Source organism: Phascolarctos cinereus, unplaced genomic scaffold, assembly GCF_003287225.1.
Source record: "Phascolarctos cinereus isolate Bilbo 61053 unplaced genomic scaffold, phaCin_HiC Scaffold_726;HRSCAF=1367, whole genome shotgun sequence".
NCBI lineage: Eukaryota > Metazoa > Chordata > Mammalia > Diprotodontia > Phascolarctidae > Phascolarctos > Phascolarctos cinereus.
In genome coordinates, this window is record NW_027556098.1 from 114,360,673 (window position 1) to 114,377,812 (window position 17,140).

At 37.3% G+C, this 17,140-nt stretch overlaps 1 protein-coding gene across 3 annotated transcripts in view; it reads right to left on the bottom strand.

The window, feature by feature from the left end:
- Positions 1 to 5,083: 5,083 nt before the first annotated feature.
- KPNA1 (karyopherin subunit alpha 1) overlaps positions 5,084 to 17,140 on the bottom strand; it is an 86,472-nt gene continuing 74,415 nt past the window's right edge. For all 3 annotated transcript variants that reach the window (XM_020985936.2, XM_020985938.2, XM_078146733.1), the window contains exons 11-14: positions 15,818 to 15,943; positions 13,312 to 13,439; positions 10,806 to 10,984; positions 5,084 to 8,757 (exon numbers count right to left, since the gene is read on the bottom strand). In XM_020985936.2, coding sequence (XP_020841595.1) covers positions 8,570 to 8,757; positions 10,806 to 10,984; positions 13,312 to 13,439; positions 15,818 to 15,943 — 621 coding nt within the window. In that variant the 3' untranslated portion in view covers positions 5,084 to 8,569. The remainder of the gene's footprint in view (positions 8,758 to 10,805; positions 10,985 to 13,311; positions 13,440 to 15,817; positions 15,944 to 17,140) is intronic.

A 17,140-nucleotide genomic window follows, 5' to 3' on the forward strand; every position in this document is an offset into this window, starting at 1 on the left:
TATAAAACTGATTAGAGTAACAATTGCCTGATGGGCAGGATTCATATGAATTTTTAACATTGCAAGAAAATAATTTTAGGCCCAAATGCCTCCAATTACAACTTAACTGGATTGTTATTTAATCTAGAGCTGTGATTCCATGGTGTACATAACTCCTCCACACATATCAGGTACCTATGGTCTAAGAAGAGTTGCCTAGGGCACTGACAGGTTAAGTAATTTGCCCATGATCACACAGTAGTATATATCAAAGCCATGACCTGAATCAAGGTCATCCTGATTCCCAAAGCCAGCATCCTGTCCCTTACACTGTGCTGTTCTGCCATGGGAACTCCCAGAGTTCTCTGACCAACCTGTACTGGCATTCTCATTACTGTTATGTTCAAATGTGGGGGGAAAGAGGAGGATATCCTTTCAACAACGCTTGATGAATTAAACTGAATTCTCAAAATGGAATCTAGAAAATACTTGTAATTTGCTCTAGCAGCTAGAATGACCTGTCCATCTAGCCTGAATACGAAATATATTGGATTGGAAATAATAAGAATTCAACTATCTTTTCTCCAGTCTTTCATATAAGGACAAAACTACAGGCCTTTGGCACTGATGAGACTTTCAGAAGTTCATTCCCCTGCCTCCAGTTGAAAGGATGTCCGGACATTCCTCCAATATGTATTTAAATATTGCAAATATCATATTCCTGTACTGACTGGAATAAAGCATTGTACTGGCCCGCTTCTTCTTGTGTCAGTCCTAACATAATTCAGTAATAAGCGCTTCATGTATTCCCTGGTTATGCCTGACTGCCATATCCAACAGAATGCCTTGTATATGCAATGCAGGATACAGACCTCAGATTAAACACATCAACACGTAGCCCCAGGAACAACTCAAACACAGTTAATGCTGAGACCTGATGTGAGTTGAACTTAGCATGAGAATCATGTACTGATCTACCAATGAGAGGAAATGTAATCTAGATAATACCATGAAAACCATACTAATACATTGACCTCTAGGTGAGGATGTTTGAAGAAACCAGAAAATGATTCAATTCCACCAAGTTTACTGCATGAAAGGGAAATAGGAAATGTGTTCAGGGCTTGCTTGCTCTTGCTACTGGAAGGCTAATGATGAATAAGGGACAATCGAGCATCAACCATATGCTGCCTATTCCAGGGAATCTTTGTGCAGCACCCAACAAAAAAGGCAAGCCATCACTACCAGGTCTGCAATTTATCAGTGGTTCTGGAAACTTTCAGGCTGGAGGACAGTCAGAGGTAGGTACTGCTTTTGGGTACTTAGACAGTGACTTAGGACTATTAATGTACATGGCCTCCTAGGAAAAAGCAAAAAAACAAACAAACAAACAAAACCACCAAAAATAAAAAAAACCCAAAACCAAAACCCTACCCTTGGAGGGAGATAACTTCTAACACCTAGGCTACAAGGAACTGCATTGCTATTAGTACTATATCCTTTCAGCCTTTCCTATTAATACACATTTCTTCACTTTTGTTGCAGCAGCTTATGAATTAGTCCCTGGCTGTCATTAGATACCTCCTAAAGTCCAATTTGAAATTGCAAAATGGACCAGTTACTATGTGAGTCCCCTCCCTTCTCCAATCCTACGTTACTGTCTGCACCTCAAGGATCCTGAGAAACTCCTCTCACATCTCCATCTGCTTCTAAACTTCCCAGGGAGTCATTGCATAATTACTTAGGAACCACACATCCTCCCCTTCATTAAGAGATACATAGCATAGAGGAGAACATTGGGTCCGGAGTCAGGAAGCCCAGAGTTCAAATCCAGCTCAGATTTTGTGATACTATGATCCAGGGCAAGTCACTTAACCTGTTTGCCTCAGTTTCCTCAAGTGTAAAATGCAGGTCACAATAGCGTCTACTCTCAGGGTTGTTATATCAAATGAGAGATTTGTTAAAGCACTTAGCACATGTAGCAGAGACTCGATAAATGCATATTCTCTGCCCTCTGCCTGTCCCCCACCTTTCCCTTTTCATGACTAGTTTTCCCATCCTGCCTAAGTTCCACATAAATGTGATATACAACGCTTTCCCTGGCCCACTACCATTCCCCTTACCATAGCAGGCTTTCATCTGTTATGCTTTCTTATCTTTCCATCAGGCAGCTAAAGCCTACGCCGGTTTTCTTAAGTTATGAAAACCACAACTAACCCTTTAAAAGTTACTGGTGATCATGAGCTTTAGACAATAACCTGTTGCTTCTAGCTTTGTGCCATATCGTTATGCAAAATCCTTTTAGGAAGAAATAAGGAGATAAGACCATTGCAACTACGTAACAAGAAACGATACTATAAGAATGGGAAGACAATTCTCCTTCCATTTTGGCTGCTCCTTAATTGTAGCAAAAGGGGAAACACATTAAGGTATTAATGCTTTATTAATTTTTTTCAGTAGCCCCATAGCCCAAGATTCTTGTCAATGCCATGACTGAGCTAAAAGGTGGCACTTTATTACAGTAGTGTGCTATAATCAATTGGGTTCTAGGTTCAAATCTTGCTTCTAAGACTTGCTGAGTTATGTGTACCAGGGCAAATTACTTAACTTCTCTGACACTCAGTTACTCCACGTCTAAGATGGGGAAGAGTGCCTGCAGCGCGTACCTACAGAGTTGTGGTGGGGTTCAAATGAAATCATGTACTTTGCAAACCTTAAAGCTGTATGTCAGGTTTTATTAACTGCCAAAACAGGCTTTATGTCCTATTAATAGTATCCAATACACATTCAATAACTGACTCATTCATCTAATTAGATAACTCTAGAATATTCCTATCATATATTCTAAAAAGCAGTAGGGATAAGCTGTGTCACTACAGGCAAATCACCTAACTTGAACCTCATTTTCCTTATCTGTAAAATGGGGATGACAACTATAGTACTCATTTCTCAGTATTGTAAAGTCAAAGAAAATAATGTTCTATAAATCTTAAAAGCACTACACAAATGACAATATTTATAAGCCACTATCACATAAAATTTACTATACTGCATGTCTCTTGAAAGATATTGCACAAATATATTAAAAGCTTTTTAGTTGAGACCTCTGTACGAAATAGTTTTGTAAGTCTTGCCTTTGGTTTCATAAGGGAACCCATTGTAATTCCCCTTGTTTTAAGCATTTCGGGGTAACTTGGCCTCCTGCTTTTGAGGCTGATCAATCCAGAGGGGTTTGGGCATGGCTTACTATCTGGAATTGCTGGCCCATCTCCACTGACTTCTCCTAGATCTCCCTGTCCTTCTCTCCCTTCCTTCCACCTCCATGTAACCCTAACCCATATTTTTGCTCAAAAAGACTTATCACATATTTGACGTTATTTGACATTTTATATTTGTAATAATTTGCCCTTCTTTTTTCCAGACATCTTAGAAACTTAGGTGTCTCTTGTTGCTTTTACATCTAGTTAGAATTTTGTCACTGGAACAGATCCTCTTCATTGACAGACGTTTTAGTTTTACTATGTTAGCAAAACATTAAGAGTCTGCATTTTGCTCTGATGACTCAAAAGCACAGAGAAGCAATCTCATTAATTTCCACTTGGGTAGGGGCTTATTTATTTTATGTAGCTCATAATAAATTAAACAAAATGGCCCTAATAGCATCATAGGATTTTAGAGCTGGAAGGGACATGCCATATGAGGATCAGTTGAAGACAGGAGATATTCAGCTTGGAGGAAGACACAAAAACTTGGGGGTGGGGGGAAGACGAAGAAGATATACAATAATTGTGCTCCAGTGTTTGAAGGGCTGTCACAGGAAGGGCTAAATCAGGAGCAAAGGGTGGAAGCTACAGAGAGTCTGGAGTCAGGAAGAAATCTCTAATGACTGGAGGTGTCAAAAAGTGGAGTGGCCTGACTCCAGAAGGGAAAGGGGCTACCTCCTTGGCAGCCTTTAAGCAGAAGTTGGATGATGACCACTTACTAGGTGTGCAATAATGGTGATTTCTTTAATTAGCTGGACTATCTAGACTGGACTGCAGTCCCTTCCAACTCTCAAATTCTGTGATTCTGTGGAACCTTTCAAGTCATCTACTTCACTCCATCATTTTACAGATGTATAAGTTGAGATGGGCTCTGAACAGCTCTTCAAACTTAAGCAGGGCCTATTTGGTTACTTTTAGAAAGGAACTACTATATATAAATATGGAATAGTAACAAAGGATCCTTGCAAAGTCTGGACAATGTTCTTTACTGAACCATGCTGCTCTGGCAATGTTGCAATTAATCAGATTCATGTGAGTGTACGCATATACATTAAAATTATTACTTACCACACTACATGAAAAACATTTTTCATGCTGAAACCACTCGGCAGAAAAAGTTTTTTATACTACTCAAATCTCAGCTCAAGATGGACAATACTAATCTTCTCCACTGCATCCAAAGAAGAAAAAGAACATGGCATACTTCTGACCTTAGAAAGCCCCTTCTTAACATTACCCCAGGCTGTTTAAATATTGGTAATAATTTTGCTCTAGGTAAGCAAACTTATTTAAACTTGCCTGAGAGAAATGACATAGAAAGGTTTAAAGCAATATAATGTTTTGAGGAAATCTGATTCTGGAATATGGATTTAGACAAATGAATGTCACTGAGAGTTAGGTTTACTACTGATTCAAACTATGCCAATAAAAAGATTTCCAGTTGGTTCAGGTTCAGATCAGCTGGCTTGTGAAGAAGCTACTTAGTAATGTCACCCAAACGGTGAGTTTTCCATGGCATGCAACTAAAAGTAAATGAAAACAACAATGAAAGAGGAAGAAGTAACTGATTAGCAAGGATGAGAGAATTCAAAAGACCCACGGAAAAGTCTGTTTCCTGGTCTCAGCTTTCTTTTCTGTCTACATGTACCACGTCATCCCTTTTCCCTACCACTACAATCTTAGCTAGTTATAGTAGTCTCTCCAGATTATCATTGATTTCTCTCCACTTTGATGCTCACAATAAAATCTAACTGGAGTTATTGAGACCTGAAAGTTCTGGAAAAATAAAGAACTATGAAAAGGGGTAATTTGTGCCTAGAAGGATAATGAGAGTCTTTACACAGTGTTGAAATGAATATACTTGGGTCATTCAACAATTAATACATCAGAAAACAAAATTAACACATATACTTCTGGTGACAGGCACTTTGTGGCTGGCTCAAAATAAGTGAATTAATGAAATGATCAAACTAGGAACTTTAGAAAACAAAAGTAAGTAGTTCATAATTAACTCATTCATACCAACATTTAATTACATATTGGTCCAAATATAGGCCACCTTCATAAAATAAGATCTTTTTGAAAGGGAAAAAAATTGATATATGCTGAAAAAAATTGCAAAAAATTACTATTAAAAATTACTTCTTTGGGAGAAATCAATTAAAAATAAATAAAAAAGGATTCTGCCATGTAGAAACATAAAGCATCACAAGAAGTTAGAAGGAACTCAGGGGAAGTGGGAAAATTAAGAATTGCAAACATGGGAAGCTAGGCTTTCCACGGCTGAGAGGAAGCAGCTGCTACAAGTAAATCACTCTCAGTTGTCCATTGTCTCCCTATTCCTCTTCCACACACCTCTCCCCCTTCTTTCAGGACAGTCCCATAGCTTGTTGTAAATCCTGCTTCATGTGAACTACTGCTTTCCCTTCCTTTTGACTATTTTGCTCCAAACCACTGAACTCCGTAGAGCCACCTCTAAACTGCAAGCCAACAGCAGTGACAAAATAGAACTGCCATAGGACAAAGTACAAGCTTTTTTTTTTTTCCAGAAAGAGAGACTCCTACTAGATATCTCCCATCATCTAAATAGCCCCTCCATCCTTGGGGATGTGGGGAAGGGAAGGAGAATTACTGCAGTAAAATAATTTCTTAAAATTTATACAATGATAATTTTGTTGTAAAGAATCTGAGGTAGCCCATATATATCATAATTCACAAACCTGCTCCATTTCAGGGAAAAGAAACATTCCCTTGTTTTGGACAGAAAGACGGAACACATTTTAAATGGACTCTTTGTTTTAATTCACTCATTTAGGCACCTGCCATTACTAGCAAAAATTCCCAACATACACTATTCTTACTAACCCAGGGGAAACAACTTTCTGCTGTGCTTTATATATTTTTTTCCATTCAAATTGGTTTACAAAATATGCTGTATTTTTATACTGTCCAATAAAAGGTACATGATTTAAAACAGATCCTATAGAAATGACATGTTATCAGTAATTTACAATTTAAAAAAATCCAGCCACAAAAAAAATGTCAAAGCTAAAAACAAGATTTTGCTACGAATCAGTGCTTCTATCACCCTTTTGAAAGAGAAGTTATTTTTAATGTGATGTAAAGGCAACATTGAAGATTTTTCTTTAAATTAACCACCTAATTTATCCCTAAAATTACAAAGAATTAAAGTCCCTTTACAGGTCAAGTGCAGTAAACTAGATGTTCTTTCAGCACAAAGCAGCACTAGAAGAAGTAACAGTTGTGGATGGAGTGGACTAGTTTTTCAGGGGCTGCTCCAAGATTAACATACATACATCAGACGTTATTCATCCAAGAGCACAGACACAAGTACAGACTGGATGTGAAGGAAGCATGTGTCACACTTGGAGCCAATAATGTCCACAGTCTTTACATCTTTCTGGTTTGAGTGACTTTTTAAAAACAATTTTTAAGTCAGGTCATGTCAGGTGGCTGCTGTTGCCAGTTGCCAATGGTGAATAGCATTATGATGAGGTATGAAAGCTCTGCACATCTTACACACCCAGAAGAACTCCCCAGGGATGTAAGGAAGCTCATCAATGGTAACTTTTCAAATGGTTTACTTTGGGGTGACTATGAATCCTAGAAAACAAGAAAAAAATCCAAAGCTGCATGAAAGGGCATGTTCAGAAACAGAAGTGAGCAGCTTTCCTTCAGAACCCATTGGCACAGAAGGGCAACAGCGAGTCTTCTCTGATGGCATCCCAACGTTGTATCCAGATGGCCAACTAGCACTGAGAAGAAACCATACTGAACTGGTGTTGGCATTAAGCTCCTCAGCTTTTCATCCGAAGGTCTGGTCCAAACATGCTGTGGACCAGGTGAGGTACTGTTTGTCGGTACAGATGGGGATCATCATGCACGAAGCAGCATCTCACCAACACAGCCAGATGTACATTAGCACTAATTCAAGGACTGTAGTACTAGTAAGGGGATGGAATTAAATCATCAGTGAAGTTATAAGAAGATCCATGCCCCCTCTTCAATTCAAATAGCGCTATGTTGAGAAGGTGGTTTTTTTTTGGGGGGGGGGAAGGAGGACATAAGACAGGGAGCTGTGGTCAGAACTATATTTCACAGCTGGAAGAACCATTAACACTATCCAGTTTTCCTGGTTATTTCCTTAGTATTATTATTATTATTATTCCTGGTGTTAATATTAAAACAGATTAAAGATGGTCTAGGCTAAAAGAGTCGTGTTTACAGCATGAATGTGTTAAGATCAAGCTGCCAAGAACAACAACAACAACAAAATAATAATAATCCTCAAGCAATCTTTAAATGGATGTTTTCTGACAGCCACAGAGAGTGAGAGCACCTAGGGAGAGCTTCAATACCTTAAGGACCTTGGTCAGGACCACAAAGCCTGAAACATTTCTTCATTAATGTAGAGACACTGCTTCTAGTCACATTGTGTTCAGGTCTGGGGAGATGTCATGTAGATTTTAATTCTGGGAGTCCTCATAACAGCATTAAAACTGAGCCACTTCCAAATCCTAAAATGTTCATGACCAAAGGGGAGCAACAGCCATATATGCCCCTTTATCCCTTTTCCTCTATGGGGATCTGCAACCCAGATCGTGGTACTTAGACTTTCTAGAATAAAAATGTCAATTAATTCTTCATCACTTTTGACAACCAAAAAGCACATTCACCAGAGACTGAAGATGAGGGGGTGCTGATGGCTTACTTTAATATCTGAAGAACTGTATGGATGGGGTGGGGTGGGGAGTTCATCAATCTCAGTGAGGATTAATGCCAATTTGGCTGGAGAAATTCACCAACTAATCCAAGGGGTTACTGTGGAAGAGCACGAGAAAAGAACTCTGAAGTACACACAATGTGTCTACATCTCCTTTGACTTGCAAGCAAGTTGTGTGGAATAAAAGATAAATGTTAGTATTATCTTTTGTCAGTATAATTTTTTTTCCATTTAAAGGGGAACAAAGGGGCAATAATTTTTTTCCAACAAAGGCAGGGATCCATATTAATATAAATGTTCCCACACAACTCCTGTAAAATGTAAATGCTGATATCCAAAGCCTATGGGGTTTTCCATAAGAGGGTGGGCCATTCTGGTTACCCCTTTGTTAAGAGGGCATTCCACCACAAAGAGCCAGAGGTTTTCCAGATGTGTGTAAGAGAGCAGGTGCGCAAGGCAAGCAAATGAGCGCAAACAGTATTATGGAAAACATTGAGAAAGTAGCTCCATGAGGGCTGTGGGCTCCACAAGAGGACTTGATCGAGTAGCCTGATCTGACACAGGAACATTTAAAAACTTTGCTTCAAAGCTGGAAACCTTCCATGGGAGCCTCACACTGCTGGAAAATGTACTGCTGCTGATCAAGATCAACTGAAGGTGCGATGCTGCTATCTTCATCCTCTGTCCCAAAGTAATGCTCAATGAGATCAAAGGCCTTCTGGTAGATTTCCTGGTTTTCATGACTCTGTAGGAATTCAATTTTATCCAAACCTTCAAGCACAAAATACAACAAAGGTAAATGTGGTGAGCATAGATTCTATGAAACTATATAGCCCCCAAAGAAACATGTTTACATACTAATGTTTATATAGCACTTCACATTAAAAATGCCTTTCATCCTTACCTGCAATTCTGTGAGGCAGGCACCAGAAAAAGAAATCAGCTTTTATTAACTGCCTACTGTGTAACAGGCACTGTCCTAAGTGTTTTATAAATATTATCTCATTTAAAAAGTACTATTATCCTCATTTTACAGATGAGAAAACAAAGCACAGGAATGGTAACCCAAAGTCACATAACCAGTAAGTACAGGAGCTAAGATTTGAACCCAGGTGTTTTGACTCCAATCCAAAGTTCTCTACTTGAGCTGTCTCTACTACCCTTTATCTAGTAATTAGTTAAATACATATGATTTTCACTGGTATAATAAAATACCTATGATCCTAACAACTTAAGAGTTTTTCTTGATCTCTTATATTATCCATCTAAAAATCACAAAAGAGTAAGTATACTACGCACATAGTTCACTTGATGGTAATCACTCTAGGATGCCATACAACAATCTTAAAATCCAGAACTACCATCTGGGAATAACATACATTTACACAATAGTCCATTACTGCATCTGCCAGTAAGTAATCAGATAAAGAAGGAAATGTTCAGTGTCTGTGTCAAAATTTCTAACTAAGACTTCTGTTTATCATAACACTCCGTGCTGTTGTAGAGATCAGGAAGCAAAATGAAAAGTAAGTTGAACAGCTGGCCCCACTCCCACTCCCCCACCTAGGCATACAATATTACTAAGTGCTATACATTAACCAATCCTATGCTGACTGGAGGATAATAGCGTGAACATAACCAAAAAATTTTTTTAAATTAAGTTTTATCAAGCCTACATACTTTGAAAAGATACAACCAATATCTGAAAGGACTATCTGCAATATATTTATTACAGGTGATATGTGACATATTATTTCTGGATTTAAAGAAATGTTTAGTAACATGCCTCAGAACCTGTTTTGAGCCATATCTCATAATAGACACTAGTTAGAACTGTCACAACAGTATCAGGAAATCTTAGAAAAGGATCCTAACTGTCACCTTAGGATATCACAGGATTTAAAGTGGGAAGGGTCTTCAGAGACCATCTAGTCCAAAGACAATGAATAATGCTACGATCCTGAAAAACTTAAAATATAAGACAGACAATACTGATGACAAGGAATATTAGAAATAAAAAGATTAGCAAAAACAGAAGCAAAAAAACAAGCAGAACTGAACACATACATCAGTAAATGAGTATTTTTACTGTTCTATGTCTTCTATTTCTAAGGGAAATGTCAAGGGTCTGATGTAATGTAGGCCTGACAGTTTGAATTTACCAAGTAGCCTGGGGCCTTATTAGAGTCTAAGGGAGTTGTCAGACTGACTGGCAAGTGACAGCTGTCAGAGGGACCACAATTGGTCACAAAGTAAGGCAGAAAGCAAAGAGCAGGATGAGCTACCCATAACTATAAAAGAGTTCAAGGACAGGGTCTGGACCTATGATTTCACTAATCCTAGAATCATTTTCTGAAGTGTGAGAAAGAAACTATAGTTAAAAACCTAAGGCAGTCAGGTTAGATTAACCTTGGAAGTGGGTTCAAACTGGGAGAACTAAGAGTTGGCAGACTCTCTTGACTTCCAAATCTTCCCTTCCAGAGGAACAAGGAAAGGCTACACTGGAAGGCAGGTACAGGCTGTTCAAACACCCACATTTGGTAAGAAAGCAAGATAGGAAATAAAGGTAGGTTACAGAGTTAAGAAGCTAGCCAGGCAGGAAAATATGAATGAACTGAAGGTGAGGGCATTTTTGGCTCACATTAATTCTCATCCTATTAAAGAAATTCACTTCTTAATAATATTATCAGCCACTAGGCAAGGACACTTGCAACCTGTGTCAAATTTACGCATCACAAACATGGAAAGGGGACCCAGAAAAGGTGAGAGACACCAACAAAAGCAATTTCAAGGTCATCTACTACTAAATGATGTCTTACCATATGCTTCCTCAATCAATGCACAGTAAGGATTAATGCCATTGCCATTCCTCTTGGCTTCTTGCTCACCAAGCCTCAGGATGTTTTCTAAGCCATTCAGGGCAACTTGTACAATCTTAGAGTCCATGACTGTGAGGAGATCACAGAGTGGTTTGATACAACCAAGTTCCACTAGGTACCTAAACAATAAAGCAAAAAGCACTTTATTCAAACTAAGAAAGAGCCCAGTTTCTTTAGATCATGTGATACCTGCACTGAGGTGGTCTTGTTAGTTTAACAGAGATAAAAATAGTCACCTGCCTCAATCAGTCATGCTGCTATTTATCATAAGAAGGATTTGTTTGGATTCTTAGCAGGAAAAAAAATTTAAAAAACAGCTAAACATTTTTTCCTTATCCTGTCATCACTCTGAACTTTATCATTTCTTTACTCCAAGATGTTATTGGATTTACTCCAGCAGGAGAAGAGCTGAATAAGGAGAAGGAAACTATGTAGGTGATTTGGAGGGGTTTGTACTAGTGTCGAGGAAGATTCAAGGAAGGAAAAAGTATTGTTGGCATTCAAGACGCTGTAAGTAAGAAAAGGTGAGTGAAACAATCAGATGGTAAAGTAAATTCGAAGAATGAACTGGTGGTGGAGCAGGTTGGTGAAACAAATATGGGAAGGCTGGTGGAAGACGGAGATGGAATACATAGCTGTGGAACTGTCAAAACTAAATAAATGAACAAGTAAATTTCAAAGCTCTCAAGGAGCTTCTACTCTCATTAAGGGAGACAACATACACACATATACATGTATGTATGTACATACACACACACACATATAAATAACCTATAAAAAATAAATACTAGGTTGTTTGGGAAGAGAGGGCACTGGCACTTAGAGAGAAATCAGGAAAGGTTTCAGGCAGTAGTGGTACTTGAGCCGAATTTTGAATATATAACAAGTGATATACATAATTACGCATTAGAATCTTTCAGTGCTTAAAAATGAAAAATAATTATCAAAAGGTAACACCATCTACCTTGGCACCTAGCAGCAGTATTTAATACTCACTGAACTAAAAAAATTTCCATTATGAGCATAGTCATATCTTACTGTACATCACCCTCATTCATACTTCAAGACTTCTTCAATGTTTTACATGATTGCACATATGTAACGTATATCAAATTGTTCACTCTCTTGGGGGGGGTGAGGGAGAGAGAGAATTTGGAACTCAAAATTTTAAAAAATGAATATTAAAATGTCTTCATATGTAATTGGAAAAAAAATTCTATTAAGAAAAGACTTCTTCATCACATCCATCTAAGATGCTTCCATTTTTCCTTTCCATCTATAGTAACTGATGTCCCTCAAAAATCTATTTTTGGACTACTCCAGCATTGTAGTCTCTCCCTACCTTGAACTTACTCTGCTTATTAAGTAAATGACTCATGTGGTTATTAATGATTTTATAACATATCTCCTACATTTTTGTTATTTATCTTTTTTCATTTTATGTTTCAAGTGTTCATGTTTATTGTCTCCTCATAATACTGTAAGCTCCTTCAGAAGAAAGACTTTGTAGTGCCTACAAATCTTCTGATTGAATTTAATTTGGCATTGACAGAGAAGACATTTAAAAAGAAGACATTTGAGAAAAGAAGACATTTAAAAAAAAACACAACTAGTAAAAGGAAAGAATTTACCAGTGCTATATGGTACAAATGCAATTAACATCTTTGGAAACCAACTTACTGGACCAGGAAAACAGGAAAGCACAGTTCCCTTTAAGCAAAGAAGTTCACTTTTTTTGGATAACAGAATGGTTAACCAAGATATAATGCTACAATTCAAAGAAGAGAATTTGTTCTGATCAGAACTCATGGGATGAACTAACTAGATTATGAATACAGAATATGACTGGCTTCAGATCATTATTACTTCTGTTCTAGGCTACCTAGCTCCTAAACTGTGGACTTATTTTCAATCTAAGGAATTTGGAATGATAAAGTCAGGTCAAGACTAAAATCACAACTTTACTACTAAGACCCAAGAGGCTATAAATAAAGATAGACCTTAAAGGCTTTATAAAGATAAGCTTCATTTTCATTGTCTTCCAGACTGACCCAAATCTTTCCCCAAGCTCTCCCCTTAAGTCTCCAGAAAAAGTTGAGTAATCCCTATAGGCATATCCCCTGCATGAATCCTAAACTATGTACTACTAAACTACTAATCCCCTCCTCCTCTCAGGGCTATAAATATGCCAGGAGTTGCAGGGTTTGGACCAGTCCTGGCAGTAGCATTTCCTAAATGTAGCTAGGAGAAGGCTGAAATGTATATTTAAGTATAGAACTAAGGTGACAATCCCCTAGAAAGCTAGGGCTATTCATTCCTATCTTCTTTTCCATTACCCACTGCTAAATTAATCAACTCATTCCTTCCCAAAGACACAGAGGATAGAAACAATAGATAGAAGGGGTAATATTTTTAAACTATAAAACACATTCCTATGAGTACTTACTTTATCTGTTCAGCTGAACCCCCAGAAGTGGCATTTGTAATAGCCCAAGCAGCTTCTTTCCTTGTCCGAAACTCAGCAGTTTGTAATATGCTAATGAGAGCTGGAAAAATGTTGGCATCTATCACAGTCTACAAGAAAAATTAAAATTGCAATGATAAAGATCAGTGATGTCTACACGACTTAACTATAGATCTAACTTTTAATGCCAACTTCATCAACTAATTCCTTTTAGCCAAAAAGCACGATCATCCTTTTTTTAAGCCTTAACCTTCTTCAAACCAATCTAGAACATAACACTCTGAAACAGTCATTTTTTAGTATTTCCAGGGCCTACCTAGCCAAGTGCCTCATGTGTAATAGGTATCTAATTAATAATTATTGAATTACACTGGGCATGACATTTTTCTCTTCTGGTTCTCTTCCTACCTGTCTTATACTTCCTTTTCATTTATCCATTTTTTGTTCTTCCTATCTCTAAATTAGGGAAGAGAAGGGAAGAAATAGCATCTATATAGTGCCTTTTCTACATCAGGCACTGTGCTAATGTAAGCGCTTTTAAATAATATTATTTCATCTGATCTTCACAACCACATGGGAGGTAGGTGCTAATATTGTCCCGATTTTACAGATGAGGAAATAGGCAAATAGAGATTAAGTGACTTGACTACAGTCACGCAGCTAATGAGCATCTGAGAGAGACTGGATTTGAACTCTCATCTTCCTGACTTCAGGCTGAGTGCTCTATCAACTATACCACTAGATGCTTACAAACATTTTCCAATTCAAATAGGCTACAAGCCTCAATTCTTTATTCTTTCCCCTTTACTCTCACTCTTGTTGTTATTCACTCATTCAGTTGTGTCTGTCTCTTCGTGACCCTGTGGACCATAGCATGCCAATACCATCCATGAGATTTTCTTGGCAAAGATACTGGAATGGTTTGCCATTTCCTTCTCCAGTGGACTTTCATTCTACTGCCACATGTTCGATTATCATCTCTATTCATTTTGATGATTTCCAAATCTATATCTACATCCATAGATTCTTACATTACTTTCAACACCTTATGTCTCTACAATCATGTCAAAACAATTACCTTTTCCTTCCCATAACCTTCCAAGCCAAGCTCTCACTTTGCACCTAGACTTACAACAATAACCTAATTTGTCTCTCTACCTCCAATTCACCTTGCATACTACCAAAGAATATTCCTAAAATGATGCTTTTATCATGCCACTCCTCTACTTAAGAACTTAAAATGTCATACATAAAGTTTAAACATCTAAGCCTAACACTTTAGATTTCTCCATCAACAAGTACCTTTTTGCCTATTCAACTATACCAAATATAGACCTTCAGCAACCAGAAAATCATGGATTCCAAGGGTACAATACTGGTCCCCAAGGAAAGTCGCAATGGAAAATTTGAAAGGTCTTAACTTCCAGGGATAATAAGGTACCCAGTGAGACAATCCCTAAAGGAAGACCAAAATTTCAAGAAGCTGGAGCTTTAAACATCAGAGGGTTTCACTATTAAGTAAATGTAGATCTAGTCTCAGAGCAGACCTATACAAATTTGATCTCGTCTAGTGCCTAACAAATATAAAGCTTCTTGGCCAATGGTTAGTACTTTTCAAAAATTACTGGACTGTCTTTACTTGGCAGGTGAGAAGAAAGGAGGTTTAATAAGAAGCACTGAAAAGGACCTCTATTCAAAGATAATATATGTACCCTTCTCAATACAAATACATCCTTCTCTGATAAAAAATTACTTTGTGTTAACAAGTTCTTTTTCTAATCCCCTTCATAGCTCCAGAAGATGGAGAAAGGAACAAAAGAAAAGGAGATGGGAATGGGCAAAAAGGTAAACTTTGCTAATTTTACATCCATACTTAGGCACTCAGAACTAACTGAATGCCACTGAATATTATCTACCATGCTACCCCTGATTAGGAATAACAGCCTTCCTGTAGATATCTGCTCTTAATTTTAACTGTTGGTCTAAGAAGCTCTCCTTCTCTCTGGATTTTTCCTTCCCTTCATCTTTCTTGACCTAGACTACATCTGAACTGTCTTATCTTCGGTCTAATGCTGAAATACTACTTGGATACAGGAGGCAAATGTAAGAAGCAAATACATTTATAGAAAAATGACTCTCAAAATTCTCAGAGTAAATTGATCTCAAACATAGGGTCCACTAAAGAAAAAATATTTTACTTGGTAAAAATAAAGGCAATCTTTAAAGCATCACAAGTAATCTGGAAGAAATTGGTAAGTACAAAAATGGATAATAAAGGGAGAAAAAATAGAATCTAAGAATGAAATTTATGTGTATGATTTAATGTGTATGACCAAATAAGAACTAGAAAATGAGGTAAGACTATAAAACTTGGGGTCTTCACTACAAGAATGAACAAAAACATGTTATATTTATATTGTTAGTACCGAAGGAAAAACAATTATATAAGTCTAGGTGGAAGCTGTAAAAGTGACTTCCCTGGTATTACCTGGATCTGAGCCCTGTTTCCAGCTGTGATATTAGATATTGTCCAACAGGCTTCTTTTTTGATAGATTCTTTTGGGCTACTGAGTAAATGCAATAAACTCTGCAGGGCTGAGCAATTCAAAATTACCTGAAAAAAGTAGTTTGGAAATGTTTTTATTATAGTAATACAAATACAAGTAATCCCTTAATTTTTAACACTAACCTGGGCAAAATTAGATTTAGGTAAGTTAACTTCTTTTCATTTTTAGTTTCAGATAATGCTCTTAAAACCAAATATTTCCTCAAACTATTTCAACAAAATATTAACTTTGAATATTAATTATTTCATTGTAACACAATCTCTATTGTTAAGTTATATTTAAGAAAGTACATGAAAAGGGACTAATAGATTGTCTTCTAAATCAATTTGGTTTTGCAACATAAAATAATGTAAATAAATCTTCACTCTACCCCAAATTCACAAACATAGATTTTACATACGTGAAACAGGAATGCTCTTGAGTATGCTAGCAAACAATATTTATAACTAATATATGAATTAACAATTGGGAACAAGTCATCTGCCCAACCTTGGCATATCAAAACAGAATACAACTGGTTGGATAACTTGAGTGGCCAGAAAGGTAAGACTATTTTTTTTTTAATGGATGGTCAGTCATCATTTGATGAAGGAAATTTTAACCCACAAATCAGCCAAACATTATTCAATGCACACCTAGCATATGCAGTGCAATATGCTACATCAGGGTTGGGGAACCTGTGACTTTGAGGTCACATGTGGCCTTCTAGGTCCTTGGGCACAGCCTTTTGACTGAGTCCAAGTTTTACAGAACATATCCTTTTATTAAAGAGATCTGTTCTGTGAAATTTGGATTCAGTCAAAGGGATGCACCTGAGGACCTAGAGGGCCACATATATCCTCAAGGCCACAGGTTCCCTACCCCTATGCTAGATTAATGTTGGAAGGATATAGGGAGGGAGAGAACATATAAAGCTACATTAAAAGACAGTCTCTTTTCTCAAAGAATTCATAATATGCCCATGAAAAGTTAAATAGCAATACAAAATGTATTACAAAACAACAAACATTTTGAAGAGTGGTCACAGAAAAAGCAGAAAAGGCAGTATTTACAGTATAATGGGATTTTAGAAATGGAAAATACCTCACAAATAGTCCAATCCACTGATTTTATAGATAAAACTAAGGCATGCAAAAGGTAAAGTCATTTGCTAAATGTCATAAAGCACATAGTAGGTTCAAGATTCAAACCTAAGCCTAATTCCCAATCTAATGCTCCTTCCATTATATTTGCTGCTTCTAGGC